General features: G+C 37.1%; 1 protein-coding gene across 2 annotated transcripts; it reads right to left on the reverse strand.

Moving 5' to 3' along the window:
- Positions 1–250: 250 nt before the first annotated feature.
- On the reverse strand, positions 251–14061 carry pcgf1 (polycomb group ring finger 1). Of its 2 annotated transcripts, none has more exons than XM_085416635.1 (9): positions 13950–14061; positions 8820–8925; positions 8525–8677; positions 8218–8289; positions 5255–5357; positions 5007–5052; positions 2255–2338; positions 1028–1108; positions 251–746 (listed from the first exon to the last, which is right to left on the reverse strand). In XM_085416635.1, exons 1-9 carry the CDS (start codon positions 14034–14036, stop codon positions 696–698), a joined length of 783 nt encoding a protein of 260 aa, XP_085272761.1. In that variant the 5' UTR covers positions 14037–14061; the 3' UTR covers positions 251–695. The 2 variants fall into 2 exon arrangements, with proteins under 2 accessions (XP_085272761.1, XP_085272752.1); XM_085416626.1 differs by having other exon boundaries at positions 257–746; positions 2255–2341.
- Positions 14062–15632: the final 1571 nt, after the last annotated feature.

The following is a 15632-nucleotide window of genomic DNA, read 5'->3' on the forward strand; positions in this document are numbered from 1 at the left end:
AAACTTAAACTAAAAAAAAAAAGAAATCATGAAAAACATCCAATAACTTCATGGCAAAACAAGTAATGATTATATATTTTTAATGTAAACATAGGAAAATAATTTGTGTTCAATTTTGAAATTAAACGAAACACTGCACTCACAGTGCCAACACATGGCTGCAGTTAAGCTATTTGTTGACAAGTTTTAATAATAAGGCACACACCCCCCCCCCCTCCAAAAAAACCCAACCCCCCCATAAATAATATGGTTTCACAACTGCAGCCGTAACCTCACTAATGATTATGGATTTGTACGCAGGGAAAAGAAAATCCACTGCTGAGTGGATTTTCTTCATTGCCAACTGGATCATAACTCACACGTACTGAATAACTTATTGCAGCTTTTATCAAGATATTAAATCAAACTGCAATGAGCACCAATCTCTTTGTATTCTGTCCACAACCCTCCATTCAGCCTGTCAGGTGATGTGTACAATAAATAATGAATTAGACACCGAGAACCTTTTGCGTATGCAGGCCTTATGCTGATGGAAACATCTACCCAGTCATTAACACAAGCTCATTTTTTCCATTTAAAATTTTATTTTCAAAAATACAAAACAAGGAAAATAAGTATATGTACACAAACACTATTAAAATAGAATATGTATTGTACAAAATATGTACAGCTTTTGTCCAACTGAAAAACAAGTCCTATCTGTTCCTTTTGTCCTTGATGGTGTAGTGAAGAACTAATGGCTGGGCCTAAAGGGAAAAGATATTGCAGTATTTAAAGTGAGATATACATAACCATACACATCTTGCACAGATAACGCAAAACCTATCCCACTACTTCCAGACTGTGTTTTATTCAATTGAAACAGATTGTTTTAACAGTTATTTTTCAAGCTATGACTGGAATTTTTTATTATACATCTTAAAACTTTCTCCTTATTTACCAACTGAATTCTAGTACAAAGGAATTGTTCAGGTGTAAAGAAATGTGTGGCATTTATCTGTGCTAGCTGACAGTGGGTGCACTGTACCTTGCCAAACCAGTGTGAGAGCCATAACCGCTTCATGGTCATGTGATCTGGCAGAAACTCGTTATTGAACAGCATCTGGACCTGTAGGGAGGCCATACAAACAGATGTGAAGAAAAACTTGATATAGACTTCTATTACTTCTTTCTTCACTGAAAACATGACTGGGCAGCTTGCGTTAATGACACTGCTACTGTCATGGACTAAACTACTTTATTCTGAATTTTTTAAATGGAATTTGTCCCTGAGAGACCTTAATGAAAACAAAAACAACCCAAAAACATAATAGCACATTTGTTTGACCAGTGTGTCCAGGCTTTATTAAGTCTATATGTGATGGAAAGAATACAAATCTATTTTGATCCTTTTGTAGCACACATGAGGAAAATACAGCCTGAGAGCTGGAACTGACAGAGCAAGTCAGCTAAGGTCCTAACAGTAAAACACTATACTAATGTTATTATTACTGCATATAATACAGCCCTCTTTGGAAGATTAACCAACATTTTAATTAGCTTTTTTTTTTCTGTCTGAGAATCTAAAACCTATCTCAGTGAAACACAAGAAAACAAAATGGGCAAGAAAGAACAGACAAAGATAAACACAGAAATGGCTTATGTTATGAATGCGCCACAATGACACCCGCAAACAAAACATTCAAGTAAGGACGAGCAGAAACATTAATAGGTAGAGTTGTGATTTATAATGTAAAGATAAAATGATCTTAATGGAAATTAAATTAAGTCCGACTTAACCATTTTGACACAAATAAAGGTAAACAGTAAGTTCTTTACTTCTTAAACAAGGATGCAGCTTTATTGTGTCTGTTGGGTTTACCAAGATGTGACACAGTTTAACACATTTAAACTGAAACATGTGGTATGTCGTTAATTATTAGTAGCGCAAATGCAAACAGGAAAAAAGCCCTTTAAGGTATGTAGTCCTGGGGTGAAATTCTAGCTATTATTAGAGAAATTCACTGGATTTTTTGGTCTAAAATCGACAAACATGTCTAATAAAGATTAAAAATTAATTGTAATTAAGGGCCAGGATAAGTTGACCCTGTAAAAAATAAGCATGAGGGATCAAGAGTGGGGTTGGTTAGACAGATCAATTATTTTACACAGTAATTAAAACAAATAACTTTTTATATCAGGGAAGAACAAAAATGCTGGGAAATAATATTGTAATGTTACAGTTTGATGAGATAAAAGAGTATGGCTGACTTACCTGGTGTTTTTCTACGTTTAATCGATGACAAAGCACTTTCCGTAGGTGCCTCACTTCTGCTCGAACAGAACAGCGAACAAACTTCTGCTGCAGAGATAAAGTCAAACAGTGCACTGTAAAACTTCAGACAAGCAATATAATGAGTCATTAACATGTTCAAACTGAAAATAATTCAAATAAATTATGGCCAGCTGCACATTTATTTTACTGCATAGCCTCCTATAACCCCAGGGGAGATGTTCAGGGACTGTTCTTGTTTATTCTGAAGGTAAATATGTCAAATTTATACCTTTTTCTTAAAAAAAAAAAAAAACTGTAAAACTGATAAACTGGGCTCAGTTAAACTTCTGGACTTTAACACTCACACTTTGTATTGATGGAGGAACTGTTGCAGGGTTGAGTCAAAGTTTTATACCAATAGTTATAAAAAGTATTTATAGATTTGTCTGTAAAGCTAGAAAAGCACGCCTCTGTCTTAATAGTGGTCTTAAATTTTGTCCTTAAAATAATAAAATGTTTATAATATCAACATTTGTACAGTCTCACCCACTCCCACAACCGTGTTTTGTTACAAAAGCACATTTCAAGTATTAAGGAAATATAAACTAAGATAAATTAGATGGGAGTGAAACACCAGGGTGTGGCTTATTCGTGTTACAATTAGATTTACAGTGAAGAAAAATTCTGCTTCCTGCTCGACATTTTCCAGTCCCGACTGACTTATTCGACACTCTTAAGCCACGGTGCTAAACTTACTTATCCCCACGAAAGCAGGGTGAGTTTTACTGTTCTTTTTGTAGAACTCAGAAATTTGCTTTAATTATTTCACGTCTCAGTAAAAAAAAAAAAAACAACGCAGACTACGACTGCAAATGCAGAGTAGTGAGAAAGTGGTCAGGGTGAAGTACAACTGAATATAGTCACTAATTTTTTCAATACTAAAAGTTGTGATGAAACACCTAAACAACAAAGCCCAAATCTGCCTTATTATGAAATTGAACCCATGCAAAATCAAAATTAACTCTCCCAATCAAACTCCTCTTAAGTGGAAGAGTTTAGGAAATGGGCATGGCTTTGGAATCACATGAACGTCTGTGAAACAATGGTGCCCTCTGCTGGAGAAACAAGTCATTGCACTTTTGATGATTTACAGCAGCGGTCCCCAACCCCGGGGCCACGAGAGTTGAGGCTTGGCTGTGAAATTTATGGGTTTTGGGGGTTTTGTCGGTTTTTGTCATCATTTTTTATCGTTAACTCGGTTTACCCGGGTCTTTTCCTGTGTGTTATGAATAAATCTTTTTTTTTTGTACCAGTACTGGTTTTATTTTGTTATATTTATCTGCGACACCTGAAAGGCCGGCCCGTCACATAAACCGATCCGTGGCACAAAAAAGGTTGGGGACCGATGATGTACAGCATGTTTGGATTAAATGGATCCCCTAATAATCCTTATACCCAACCTGAACTGGACAATAAGTTCCATTTTACTTTGTACTTATCTGTCCTTCAATAAATTTGTCAATCAAAATTAACCCATTAAACCAAAATATGGAAATGTTTAGTAGGCAACATTTCCACCAATATATTTTTCTTTTTTCCATGTTTCATATTGTCAAAATACTGTGCAATAGACATTTGGCTGCTACATTTCGTTAATGAGTATATTTCATTGCTTACTTATATATTCTGTATTTATATATGTATAATAATAATAATACATTTTATTTAAGAAAGTGCCTTTCAAAACACTCAAGGACATTGTACACAACCAAAAACAACAACAAACATAACAATTATGTATGTATAAATTTAAATATATATGTATATATTTAAAATTTGTTGTTGTAATGTACAGAAGCAAAAGTAGAAAAAAAAACTGTCTGTCCAAATATATATGGACCTGTCTATATACAGTACGCTGAGTACAAGTTTTGGCTTTCCAGCAAAAGGAAATCCCCTGAAACGAAATAAGAACATTTCACCATTTCTGTAAGTGTGGGTTTCAATTTACTGCATAAAATAATAGTTTTTTGCTTGTAAAGTTGAGCATTCCAGGTTTGAGAAACACTGTCCGAAATATATATAGAGCAAAGATCCATTGAAGCCATTCTAGTAGCAGCCTTCATTTTCCATGAATCCAAACGGTTTGGCCCAAAGAATAGATGACATAACAACGAGTAAGCGGTTGTGCACTTAGAGAGCAAAAACTTGACAAGTATACATTAATAGATCTGGTCCCCAAAGCAATTTAAAACAATGTATTAGTTCCAACTATTTAATGATACACTTCTTTGTGATGTTTGATCTAACACAGCTTGTTTGACATAAGGACCTCAACACTAACCACTGCTAACATTACCCAACAGCTTAAGCCTCCGCTTTCAATACGTGGGCCAAAGATACTACGAAAATCCAGTTATTGAGAAAGAAGCAGTTTGGTTGGGAAATAAAGAATGATTATATGCCTCACTGGTGTATTTCTCCCACTTATCCCTGTCTCTCTGTGAGTGTGATGTTTCATCAGCAGCCAGACAAACCAGACCTTCTATGTCCGCACTTGTCACTGTGCCATGTATTTGCTGTACAGTTAAGTGTGGAAATAACTTGTAAAAGCTTCAAAAAAATGTGCCCCGGAGACATGTTTGAAAGAGGCCACTTTAAAAGCAATAATAAACACTTAACAATCTCACAAAGTAAAAAGACTTGCTGATGTACGTTTATGGTACTCTATCAGGGCTTATTAGTGACTTACCTGAAGAGTAAGCTTTGTTTTATCTTTTTTTTCAGCTAGTGATGAACTGAAACACAAGAAATAAAGAGCTTTGAAACATGCATGCTTTGTTAAAACAGGTTTATCTTGAACCTCATAGCTTACAACATGCAGACTAATATAATCACCTTCATATTTACATTCTATCAGCCTTATCTCAAATAAATATTTTATTAAAGTACACACAGATCACTTTAAGATAATCCATTACAGGCAAAAGTACAGCCTACCTTAACCTTTCTAAACACAGTGAAACCTGCTCGTCGTATCTGTAGAAGTGAGCTTTTGAGTGGTCAAAGCTTGTGTAAGGTACTGTAGCATCTGGTACACCATCTAGACAGAAAAAAGACAATCACAGCAAAAATTGGAGTGTTGAAATGTGCTGCAGTAAATGTCTCAGAGTTGATTTTAAGCCTCAAAGTGTGATTTAAACACTTTCTGACTTAAATTGTACTCAATGTTGGAGTTATTTGACAAAATGTATCCCATCATTGTTGATTTAACTCTTAAAAGAGAAAATTCCAAATTCTGAAACTCTGCACAGAGGTTGGTTAAAAATGTTAACTCTGTCATCAGTTAACTTAATAGCTTTAACTCTGTATAGAGTTCATTTTGAACTCAAGTTAAGCCCAGCCCTCCCAGACACCCCCAGTGCGGACATTTTTCTTCATCAGTTGGAGCCTCATGGAAGAACAGTACTGATTTTGCACCTGCATGCAGTTCTACAGGGTAAGTAGAACTTACAAAGATAGTTAGAAACTGGTGCTATAAAATGTATTTTGTGCATTTAAAAGATTTAAACAAAGAAAATATGCTAGCTATTGGCGCTGGCAATAAAGAGTTAACGCAAACTGTTAACAGCCTCTAACTATCTATCTATGTTACAGATCACATTCAAGCTGTTAGTGATGAAAAAAACCAAAGTAAACTGTTCAGGCTGGCATTAATGCCCCTCTATTGTTCGATGTTTTGTGGAATTTGACATGCAGTTTGACATCAAAAGAACTGCAAAAAAAATAAAGGCAACGTGCTGTTAACAGTATTCACCGATCATGGTGAGATACACTAAAAAGTATAATCAAGCACTTTATATTCAATTGAACAAATTATTTGACATTTTCCTTTTCTTTAGTGTTTCCTGACCTGTCTTCTGCTTCTGAGTTGCCTGACTCCAACTCAAGCTTCAGCTCACGTGCCTCAACTATAATCGTAGATGAGGTCCCATGCAAGAGATGCAGAGTTAACAATACTGCTGCAGTATTTGCTAAACAGGTTGCTACAAAGCTTGACACTTGTGCTTTGTTTTTTCCTCTCAAGTTCCTAGAAAGATTCCTTATTGCCAGGTTTTTCCTCAATGTTCATTTTTCTCTTTTTGTTTGTTTTTTCATTTTTAATAGTTAATTGAAACTGTCTTAGGAAGTAAGTTTGGTGGTGACCAAGTAAATACAGGAATACCAAGCAACAAACACCACGAAGGATGCCACAAGATGACAAATGGTTAACATACTTGTGGCTCACATGATTGATAGTCATGGGTATGTATTCAGTGTATGTTGTGTTCTTTATAGTTGTGCCAAATAAATGCATACTAACTGACTAAATTTAAAAAACTTTAAAATTTCTTGTGTATCTCTAAAAATTGATCTACTTTTTACAACTTTCAACTTTAACTTTCCCTGTTTTCATTGTAAAACAGATCAGTACATTTGATGAAATTGTATTAATTTTGTGTCTTTTCATCTTCAGCCTTTAAACAAGAAATGTCATCGCTGTTGTTGTTGTTACATCTCCTTCCACCACCACCAGGAGGACAAAGGTCCAAAAATCAGAGCAAGTGATGCAAGTCAGAGACTTGTAGTCTTTCATAATTATATCATGAAATTTCAATAATATGTCTTTGAGCAATCTCTTCTATATTTATTTATTTATTTCTGTATTTGGACATCATTTCTGTGAATAATTTTCAGTTTCCTTATGTCAACCCCAGTCATGCTGCAGTCTGGAAGAGCATCTCTGCAATTGATGCTCTTCCAGAGGAGGTATGGTTGGCAACCATACCTCCTCGCTGTCAGGCATCAGAAGAGCAAGACTGACACCTTCTACATCACAATGGATAAGCATCTCACATTCCATGCCAGGCAGCCACTCACTTGGAGCATTTGATGAACTTTTCAAAGCACACTTTGTGTTTAATTTGTCCCAAGATAATATAAAGCTGGACTTGTTATTTCCAGTGCAGTTGAAGAAGACCTGCCTGTCTTTTGCCAAACAAGTGATTTACTTTTGGTTGAGATGTCATCTTTTTATGGGAAACATGTTGTTTACAGAGTGTTTTGATAACCATCTATATGCATTCAGAGTTGTACATACTGAGGAGAGATGCATAGTGAAAATGTCAAAAATAAAGTTTTATAAACCTTTCGATATGCAAAGGTCATACAATGTTTCAGATTAGACAGTCTACATTGTACCCTCTTAACAATTTTTAGATGACAAAATAAATGTCCTTTTTGGGAAAATTTATTGTGTGCAATATAATTCTTTCTCAGAATTTAATTTTAACACTTTCCAGTGTAGAAAGCCTGATACTATAGGGAGTGAAGCCAACACTAACCAGAAGGTTAAAAACTGTATCTCAGCAGAGTCACTTATTCAGTCTCTAAAGTGTTACTTTAACTCTGTTTTGAGAGTTAAAACATGAACTCTGGCACAGTGTTAAATATTTTAACTATTTCAAAAATGTTGATTTAACTCTAAAGAGTGTGGAGCTATATAAACCCTGAAAAAGTGTTGAAAATGACTCTGTGGGAGTTCATTTAACACTGGTCTTTTTGCTGTGTGCAGTTTGACTCAGGGCAGACAATCACCACCTCTGTCACTAACTGACTATGGTGCTCAGGACTTGCAAAAAAGCATAAATGCTTGAAATTTGATGATAACCTTGAAAAAGAATTTGCAGCTGTGGCCAGTGTGGCATAATTCTGTCCAGTATATCAGCCAAAAGGTAAGATTTGTGTTATTAAGATAAACATCAGTCTCATAGTCACTCATTAACTAATTCAAAACCACTGCATTATTTGATAACAGCTTGGTCAATATGGCATGATTTGCATTCAACCAATTAATGCACTGGATTCCAGATAGTGTCTTTTTGTATAATGCTGACAGATGCAAGAATAAAATGAAGACTTACCATCTCCAGCAGGTTGAATGACTCTCTCTAATCCACGTGACTGATAAAATTCCTTTATTCTTTTGTCTTCACCTAAGCAAACACAACAAAGGATTTTACTAAGAAAATCATTCAAATGTGAAAGGCAGCAACTCATAAGAACAGCCTACATCACTTAAAAACTTCATTCTGTTAAAGGATGCTTTCATTTGGTTATTACTCCAGCATTCACTTGCTTGGCAGGTGCAAAACAAGCACACGTGCCTTGAAAAACTAACCGACTCCAACTATAACTAGCAAATAGTAGAGAGCAGTTTTGTTTACATACTTTCTTGTAATCCAGGCACCAGTTTGTAGACAATGTCTTGCATCACTCGATCCAATTTGAGGTTGAGTAACGGCTGCGTTTCATGAATTTTGATGTTGCACATTGGACAATATTTGCTTGTTTGCAAATACTTTACGATACAACTTTTACAGACTGTAGAGGAAAAAAAGAAACAGATATTTTCTTCACATTATGCTGATAACAGACAGTTTAATAGTGCCTGTGAAATGGCATTAAGGCTGTTGGCAGCAAATGATATTAGAATAAATGATCATTTGGCTCTGTTAACACTCACAGGTGTGTAAACACTCTGTTATTGTTGTGGCATCTATGAAGTAGCCTGCACAAAGGTAGCAGACAATGTGTTCGTTCAGGTCCTTGATCTTCAACTTCACTTCCTCCTGTGGAGACAAAAACAAAGTGTTTTGACAAGCTGGCTACTTTGTTAGGTGGAACTGCTTGTTTACACAAATATTTAGCAGGTCATATGGCAGCAACACGAAATTTAGGCATGCAGACATGGTCAACAGAGCCTGCTAAATTTAAACCCCAGTATCAGAATGGAGGGGGAAAATGACTTGAAGTGATTTTCAATATGGCATGGTTCTTGTTGCCAAAAGGACTGGACTGAGTATTTTGCTACTCTATTGGGATTTTCACACACAAACATCTCTAGGGTTTATAGACAATGTTCCCAAAAAGAGAAAATGCCTCAGACTGCTTTGACAACGAATCACTCATGAAACCAAGGTATGCAGAAGAGCATCTCTGAACATGTCAAACCTTGAAGCAGATGGGCTACACCAACAGATGGCCACACTGGTGCCACTATTTTCAGCTAAGAGCAGGATATAAAACTGGACATTGTGTAACTAACACAAAAGCATGGATCCATCCTGCCTTGTATCAATGGTTTAGGCTGGATGTGGTCCAGTAGGAAAAGGCCCTATGTCACAAAGTACAAATCTTTGCTTATTATGTATTAGAGCTGGGCGATATGAGATTTTTTCATATCACGATATGTTTTTTTCATTTCAGGCGATAACGATATCTATCACGATATAAGCCAAATAACTATATTTGTAAGATTTAAATGTGCCGTTGCTCACAAGTAAAATGTGAAATAATCAGCAGCTTGTTTTTAAATATTTATTTCCCATAATAAGTTCAACAGGGTAGATGTACTTAAGGAACATGAGACTTTTTCAGATAAATAAAGGCAAATATTGCAAACTACACAAAAGGCAGCCGCTAAAGCGTTTAAGTTTCAAAATAGAACAAACGAAACAGACTAAATTGTCAAATCCACTTAGAAACAAAATATTAATTCTAAAAATAAATCTTAGTTTGTTTTACAGAAGAACAGACAAAACTGACTAACTTTTGTCAATATCCAATAAACTGAGAACTAAAAGGAAATTCTCAATCTCTCCTTGTTGTATAGCTGAGCTTTTCAAACAGTTTTAACAGTTACTTTAGTCTGACAAAAGCCGAATGACGAATTAGCGCTTCCAGTCAGACACTGAGGCTACGTCCACACGTACACGGGTATTTTTGAAAACTGAGATTTTCCGTTTTCGTTTTAAAAAATAATCCCGTCCACACATAAAGGCAGAAATGAAGGAAAACGCTGCTATGAACATGCCAAAGCAGCAGGTGGCGCTAGATTCCTAACCGTGCCGATATGCTGGCCAATCAGAAGTCTAGAAGCCTCGGTGGGAAAAAGTAAACAAAGCTGGGGCATAGAAGCAGAACCGAGTCGTATGTGCGGAGGGACAGTAACTGTGTGTATATGTAAGCATTTAAACACTGCAGAGAGTAGAATTAACAGTAACAGTATTGTAGAAATTCATTTCACCGAAACAATAACGTGGCGCACAGTGTGACGCATGCACCAGTTTATTGTATTTCCAGACTTGTTTTCGGCACAATTTACAGTGCACGCTACTCTGTTTTTTGTCAGACTTGAAATAGCCGAAATACCTTCACACTACGGAACTTCTATGGCTCTTCCGTTCGACAATCTCTCCGGCATTGGAACCATCATCTGTTTTCTCTTAAGGTCACGCTCGGTTGATTTTTCTAGTCGGCACACTCATTTCCTCCATTACGCGCTGGCTCCATTACCCGCTGGCTGCTTCCCAAACAAACACACGTGCGGCTTGGCACTTGTGCTGTACGTAACAAGTCACGCGACGTGACGCTGCGGCTGTGATTGGTTCGGCTCTGCGCTACTTAATTTGGATTGGCTGACCTTTTTTTTTTAAGAGTACAAGAGCGGCGAGGTCTATCGCGATAGCTTAATTTCTCTATCGAGTAAAAGTTATATCGCGATACATATCGTTATCGTTCTATCGCCCAGCTCTATTATGTATGTATGAATTGTGTCATTTATGGGAAATATTTAAAGTCAAAATAAAAGTACATAAAACTGTAAAGATTCTTACAAAAACACTGCTTTTATGCATTTATGTCACAACATTGATGTCTAATTTCTTTGAATGTAATGGTTATTGTGATACCCGTAGTAGAATTATACTTACAAAACAGTAAGGGTATAATTCCAGTGAAAACACTGCTGTGAAATATAGCCAAAGTCAAAGGGCACATGGCCAGTGTTTAACAAAACAAATAAACCACTGATTCATTTGAGTTGTTGGTCTGATGAAGGCTGTTCCATAGTTTAGGCACTACATGTACAAAAATCAAAATTATGATTGCCTCTGGATTTAAACTAAGAACATGGAAAAATAGGGAACAGCTTATAAGCCTTGATGAGATGAGAGAAGGACTGCTGGCAAAAGCAAGCAAAAGGCCATAAAAAGAAACTCTGCATTTAAATAACAAGAGCTATGGATGAAGGCACTATCAAACTAGAAAGCTTACTTAAAAATCTGAATGAGCTGGGATTTTCACAAGATAAAGGTAACAGACTATTAAGGACAACTTTGTAGTGCAGTGTATTCCCCTCTTTCTAAAGGAACAACAGAGACCAAATTAAAATGTCCCCTACAGCACAATTCCTGTGGAGTCATAGTATGCGGTCACTGCAAAGGTCGAGCATTCTGACTTGTACTGTTTTTATATCCATGCGCACAATGGGCCTTTGAATGGTGATTCTGCACTTAAGCCCAGTTGATCTACATACAGTTTTTGTGGGTTTTGCTATATTTTTAGCAGACATTTTTTTTAAAGTTTCAGAAAATTTAATATTTAAAAAACTTAGAAAGGTGCAGTACTGAAGATTTTCTTTGGAATGGAAAAGGCTCTTTAGTGGGTGCCATTTTTTTTAAATGTATGAAAACTCGGAGTTTAAAGCTGAATTTAACAAGAACTTTTTTATAACTCATCCCTGTAGACAAGTGTCTGTGTTTTGCTCAAGTAGTCAAACATGAAAACGGGTTTGTCCAGCTCAGAGAGGTGCTGCGCTAAGCTGACCCTGACCTTTGACCTCTGTGGGAAAGACCCACGAACCGAACAAAAACAAAAGAAAGTTTTCCTACTAGTGGCGCCGGTGAATATTGATACAAAACATGGGTTAAACTGAAACAAAGGGGGACATTTTAATAGAAAAGTGGAATGATGTTTGTCACGTTTTTGCACAGATTTGGTGGAAACTACGGGCAGCATCGCGATGAAACATTGAAAATCGAGTAAAAGCAACGAAGCGTTCTCTTACTAACAACTGCGTACGATCAAATCAACCACAAACCAACAGCAGTTCGAAACGAGAGCCGTTACTTCATTACACAACGAGAAAGAACCCACGGAGTGCAACGATCGTTACCGCCCCACTTCACTCACACAAGGCTTGAATTAAATGTAAATAAACAAAAACACCCAACTTGAACTGAGAATAAGTGCTAAATGTGTGCTCTGGAAAAAGCAAAATAACAGTTAGTTGAAAAGGTTTCAGCACGCTGCTCTACAAAACAACACGATCGCACTCATGCCCTCTACGCATGCTCAAGCACGTCTCTCCTCGCAGCGCTTCAGCAGTAGTGATGGGTCGTTCGCGAACGAAATGGCTCTTAGAGCCGACTCTTTGACGTGAACGACGCGAGCCGGCTCCTTATCGCGAGCCGTCACGTGGGTTTTTGTTTTTTTTTCTTTCTCTCAGCCTCTCTCTCGCACTTTTTTTCCGCTTCACTCTGCACGCGAGCCTTGTGCTTTACGCTGGGCAGAGGGGGGAGGGGCGGTAGTTACACTCAGTAGCACAGGAACAGAGCCAGAGAGAGAGAAAGAGAGGCAGGGACAACAACATTAGAAAGGTATAGTAATCATCTACAACTATTTTCAGTTGCAGATGATAAAGGATTGAGAAAGTTTATTCATGCAGGTCCATATGACAGAGAATATGCATGTTCTTTTAGTTTTCATATTATAATTTATATTTAATTGTGTTGTGGTTTGCAGTGTTTTGTGTTCTTTTCACTTTAAATTTGTGAAAGGAAAAAGCTGAAAATTTAAATAGTTAAAACTTGAAATGTGAATAGTTGAGTTTTGTATTATATGATTTATTTATTACATTTTATGTGGAGTGAATAAATAAAAGTATATTTACGGTGGCCCCTAGAGACAAAGCACATACAAACTTCAAATCACGTACGAACTCTGAAGCATGTACAAACTCCAAAACACGTAAAAACACGTACAAACTCCAAAACACGTAAAAACTCCAAAACACGTACAAACTCCGAAGCACGTAAAAACTCAGAAGCATATAAAAACTCAGAAGCACATAAAAACTCAAAACACGTACAAAAGACAACAGAAGTGCTCCAGGATGCTGGGTACAGTGTTGAGCCTTTGTTATCTTGTGGCTACACAAGCCAGCAAGTACCAACGACCGGATTTGGTGTGTGGTAATAACAGGTAAATGAACTTTTTTTTAAATTATTTGAATATATATATGAGTGCCTGTGTATAAATACACAAACAATACACACATGCTTTCAATTGTGTAATTTAAGTGATCTAGTAGCTCTGCTTTGGAAGTTCAGTTCATGCTAGAAATGTGTTTTGGAGTTTGTACGTGTTTTGTCTCTAGGGGCCACCGCATATATTTATATATAAACATATATAAATAAAACCACTTGTTTTTATGTTAGTAATTCCTTTTGTGCATAATTTTATATTATTGTTAATAATAAATTAATTAAAGCAACAAAACAACCTGAAGAGCCGGTTCGGAGCCGAAAGAGCCGGCTCTTTTTAGTGAGCCGAACCGAAAGAGCCGGATCTCTAAAAAGAGCCGGAAATCCCATCACTATTCAGCAGCATCGCTCTCCTCTCTCTCCATCAGCGCCGCGGAGGCGACAACGATCTGCCGCTAATACGTGGGATTAAGTCCCCCTTGCTACACTTCGACGCTCGGTACCTTCCCCCCTCTGTGAGGACGAGCTCAAGTAACACCAATACTCACCTCGTTTCGCAGTGGGTCCAGTTTGTAAACGGACTGTAGCTGATTTCGTAGCCGCATCGCTATGGCCATCGGACCTTGCTCCGCCATCTTTGGGACTTATGCTAAGTTCCGGGTAAACCGGAAGTGGCTGTGGTGGTGTTAAGTTGAGGCGGGGAGCTGCGAAATGAAATAGGAGAAAAACGAATTTTAAATAAGGACAATAAAAGAATAATGACTTAAAGAACGAGTGGGAGCAAACGCCGATTTTTTCCCCAATGGAAACATAAAAAAAACCCACAATTGTTATGAAAAAAATATTATTTAAATAAGGGCGTGAGAGTGTGGGAAAAGGCTTAAAAACTAAAGATAATACTAAATAGATAATAAAATGGTGAAATACGTGGCTGAAACTAAATTAGTCATCTGTTAGCTAAACTGTCAGAAAGACGTGTACGCTCACTGGCAACTTTATTAAGTACACTTTTTAGTACCAAATTGGACTCCCTTTAACCTTCGGAACGGCCTTAACTCTTTTTGTCTGAGTCAATATGATACTGGAAACATTAGAAATTAGAGATCTTAGAGACTGTTGTACATACTGACATAATAACATCTGAGAGTTGCCGCAGATTTGTGAGCTGCACATTCTTAGTGTTACTCTCCCATTCCACCTAATTTTATTAGTGCTTTTGGATTAAGATTTAGTAATAGTGGAGTCCATATGGGTACAGTTACATCAACAGTATTCAGGAAGGCTGGGACATTTATATTGTGTTTAATTGGTATTAAGGAGGTTAAGGTTTGCCTAGAAAATATCCCTCACAGCATTACACCACTACTACCAGCCTGAACCATTGATACAATGGCAGATCAATGCTTTCATGTTGTTTATGCCAAATTCTGACTCTACCATCTCAATTGAGACTTAATTTCTCAGTTGAGTTCAATTCACCTCATCAGGCCAGGCAACATTATTCCATTCCATTATTCTGTTGTCCAGTTTTGGTGAGTCCATGCATATCGTAGCCTCAGTTTCCTGTTCTTAGCTAACAGGGGTGACACCTGGTGTGGTGTTCTGCTGCTGTAGCCTAACTGCTTTAAGTTTTGATGTGCTGTGCATTCAGAGATACATACCTTTGTTGTAGCAAATGGTTATTTGAGTCACTGTTTCCTTCCCATCAACTCAGCATTCTCCTTTGGCCTCTGACATTTTCACCCAGAGAATTCCCACTCACTGGATATTTTCTCTTTTTTAGACCATCCATCCATTCGCTTCCACTTATCCTTTTCAGGGTTGCGGGGGGCGCTGGAGCCTATCCCAGCTGTCATAGGGCGAGAGGCGGGGTACACCCTGGACAGGTCGCCAGTCTGTCGCAGGGCTACAGACTTTTTTTCTTTTTCTTTTTTTGGCCATTCTCTATAAACCCTAGAGATGGTTGTGTAAGAAAATCTCAGTTGACTGGCAGCTTCTGAAATACTCACATTAGACTGTCAAATTTAAATAATCTTTCTTCCCCTTTCTTACGTTCTGTTTGAACTAATGTAGGTGAGCTTGACCATCTCTACATCTCTAAATGCATTGAAATTCATTGACATTCAAATATCTAACCAGTTGGCTGATTAGATTTGTGTACCTAATGAAGTGACCAGTGAGTATTTGTGTTATTATGAAGTTAAAGGTTACAGAAAATGGTTGTAATTATG

The sequence above is a fragment of the Rhamphochromis longiceps genome, linkage group LG2 (genome assembly GCF_057381845.1).
Source record: "Rhamphochromis longiceps isolate RC_006_pf linkage group LG2, R_longiceps_female_GT1.1, whole genome shotgun sequence".
In the NCBI taxonomy this organism is placed as follows: domain Eukaryota; kingdom Metazoa; phylum Chordata; class Actinopteri; order Cichliformes; family Cichlidae; genus Rhamphochromis; species Rhamphochromis longiceps.

Excerpts from the sequence above, each read along its gene's own strand:
- pcgf1 (XM_085416626.1), bottom strand. The coding sequence starts at position 14,036 with ATGGCGGAGCAAGGTCCGATGGCCATAGCGATGCGGCTACGAAATCAG. Across the intron at positions 2,342-5,006 it reads AAACAAAGCTTACTCTTCAG|CAGAAGTTTGTTCGCTGTTC; the intron begins GTAAGTCACTAA and ends TTATCTCTGCAG. Across the intron at positions 747-1,027 it reads TCTCACACTGGTTTGGCAAG|GCCCAGCCATTAGTTCTTCA; the intron begins GTACAGTGCACC and ends TTTTCCCTTTAG.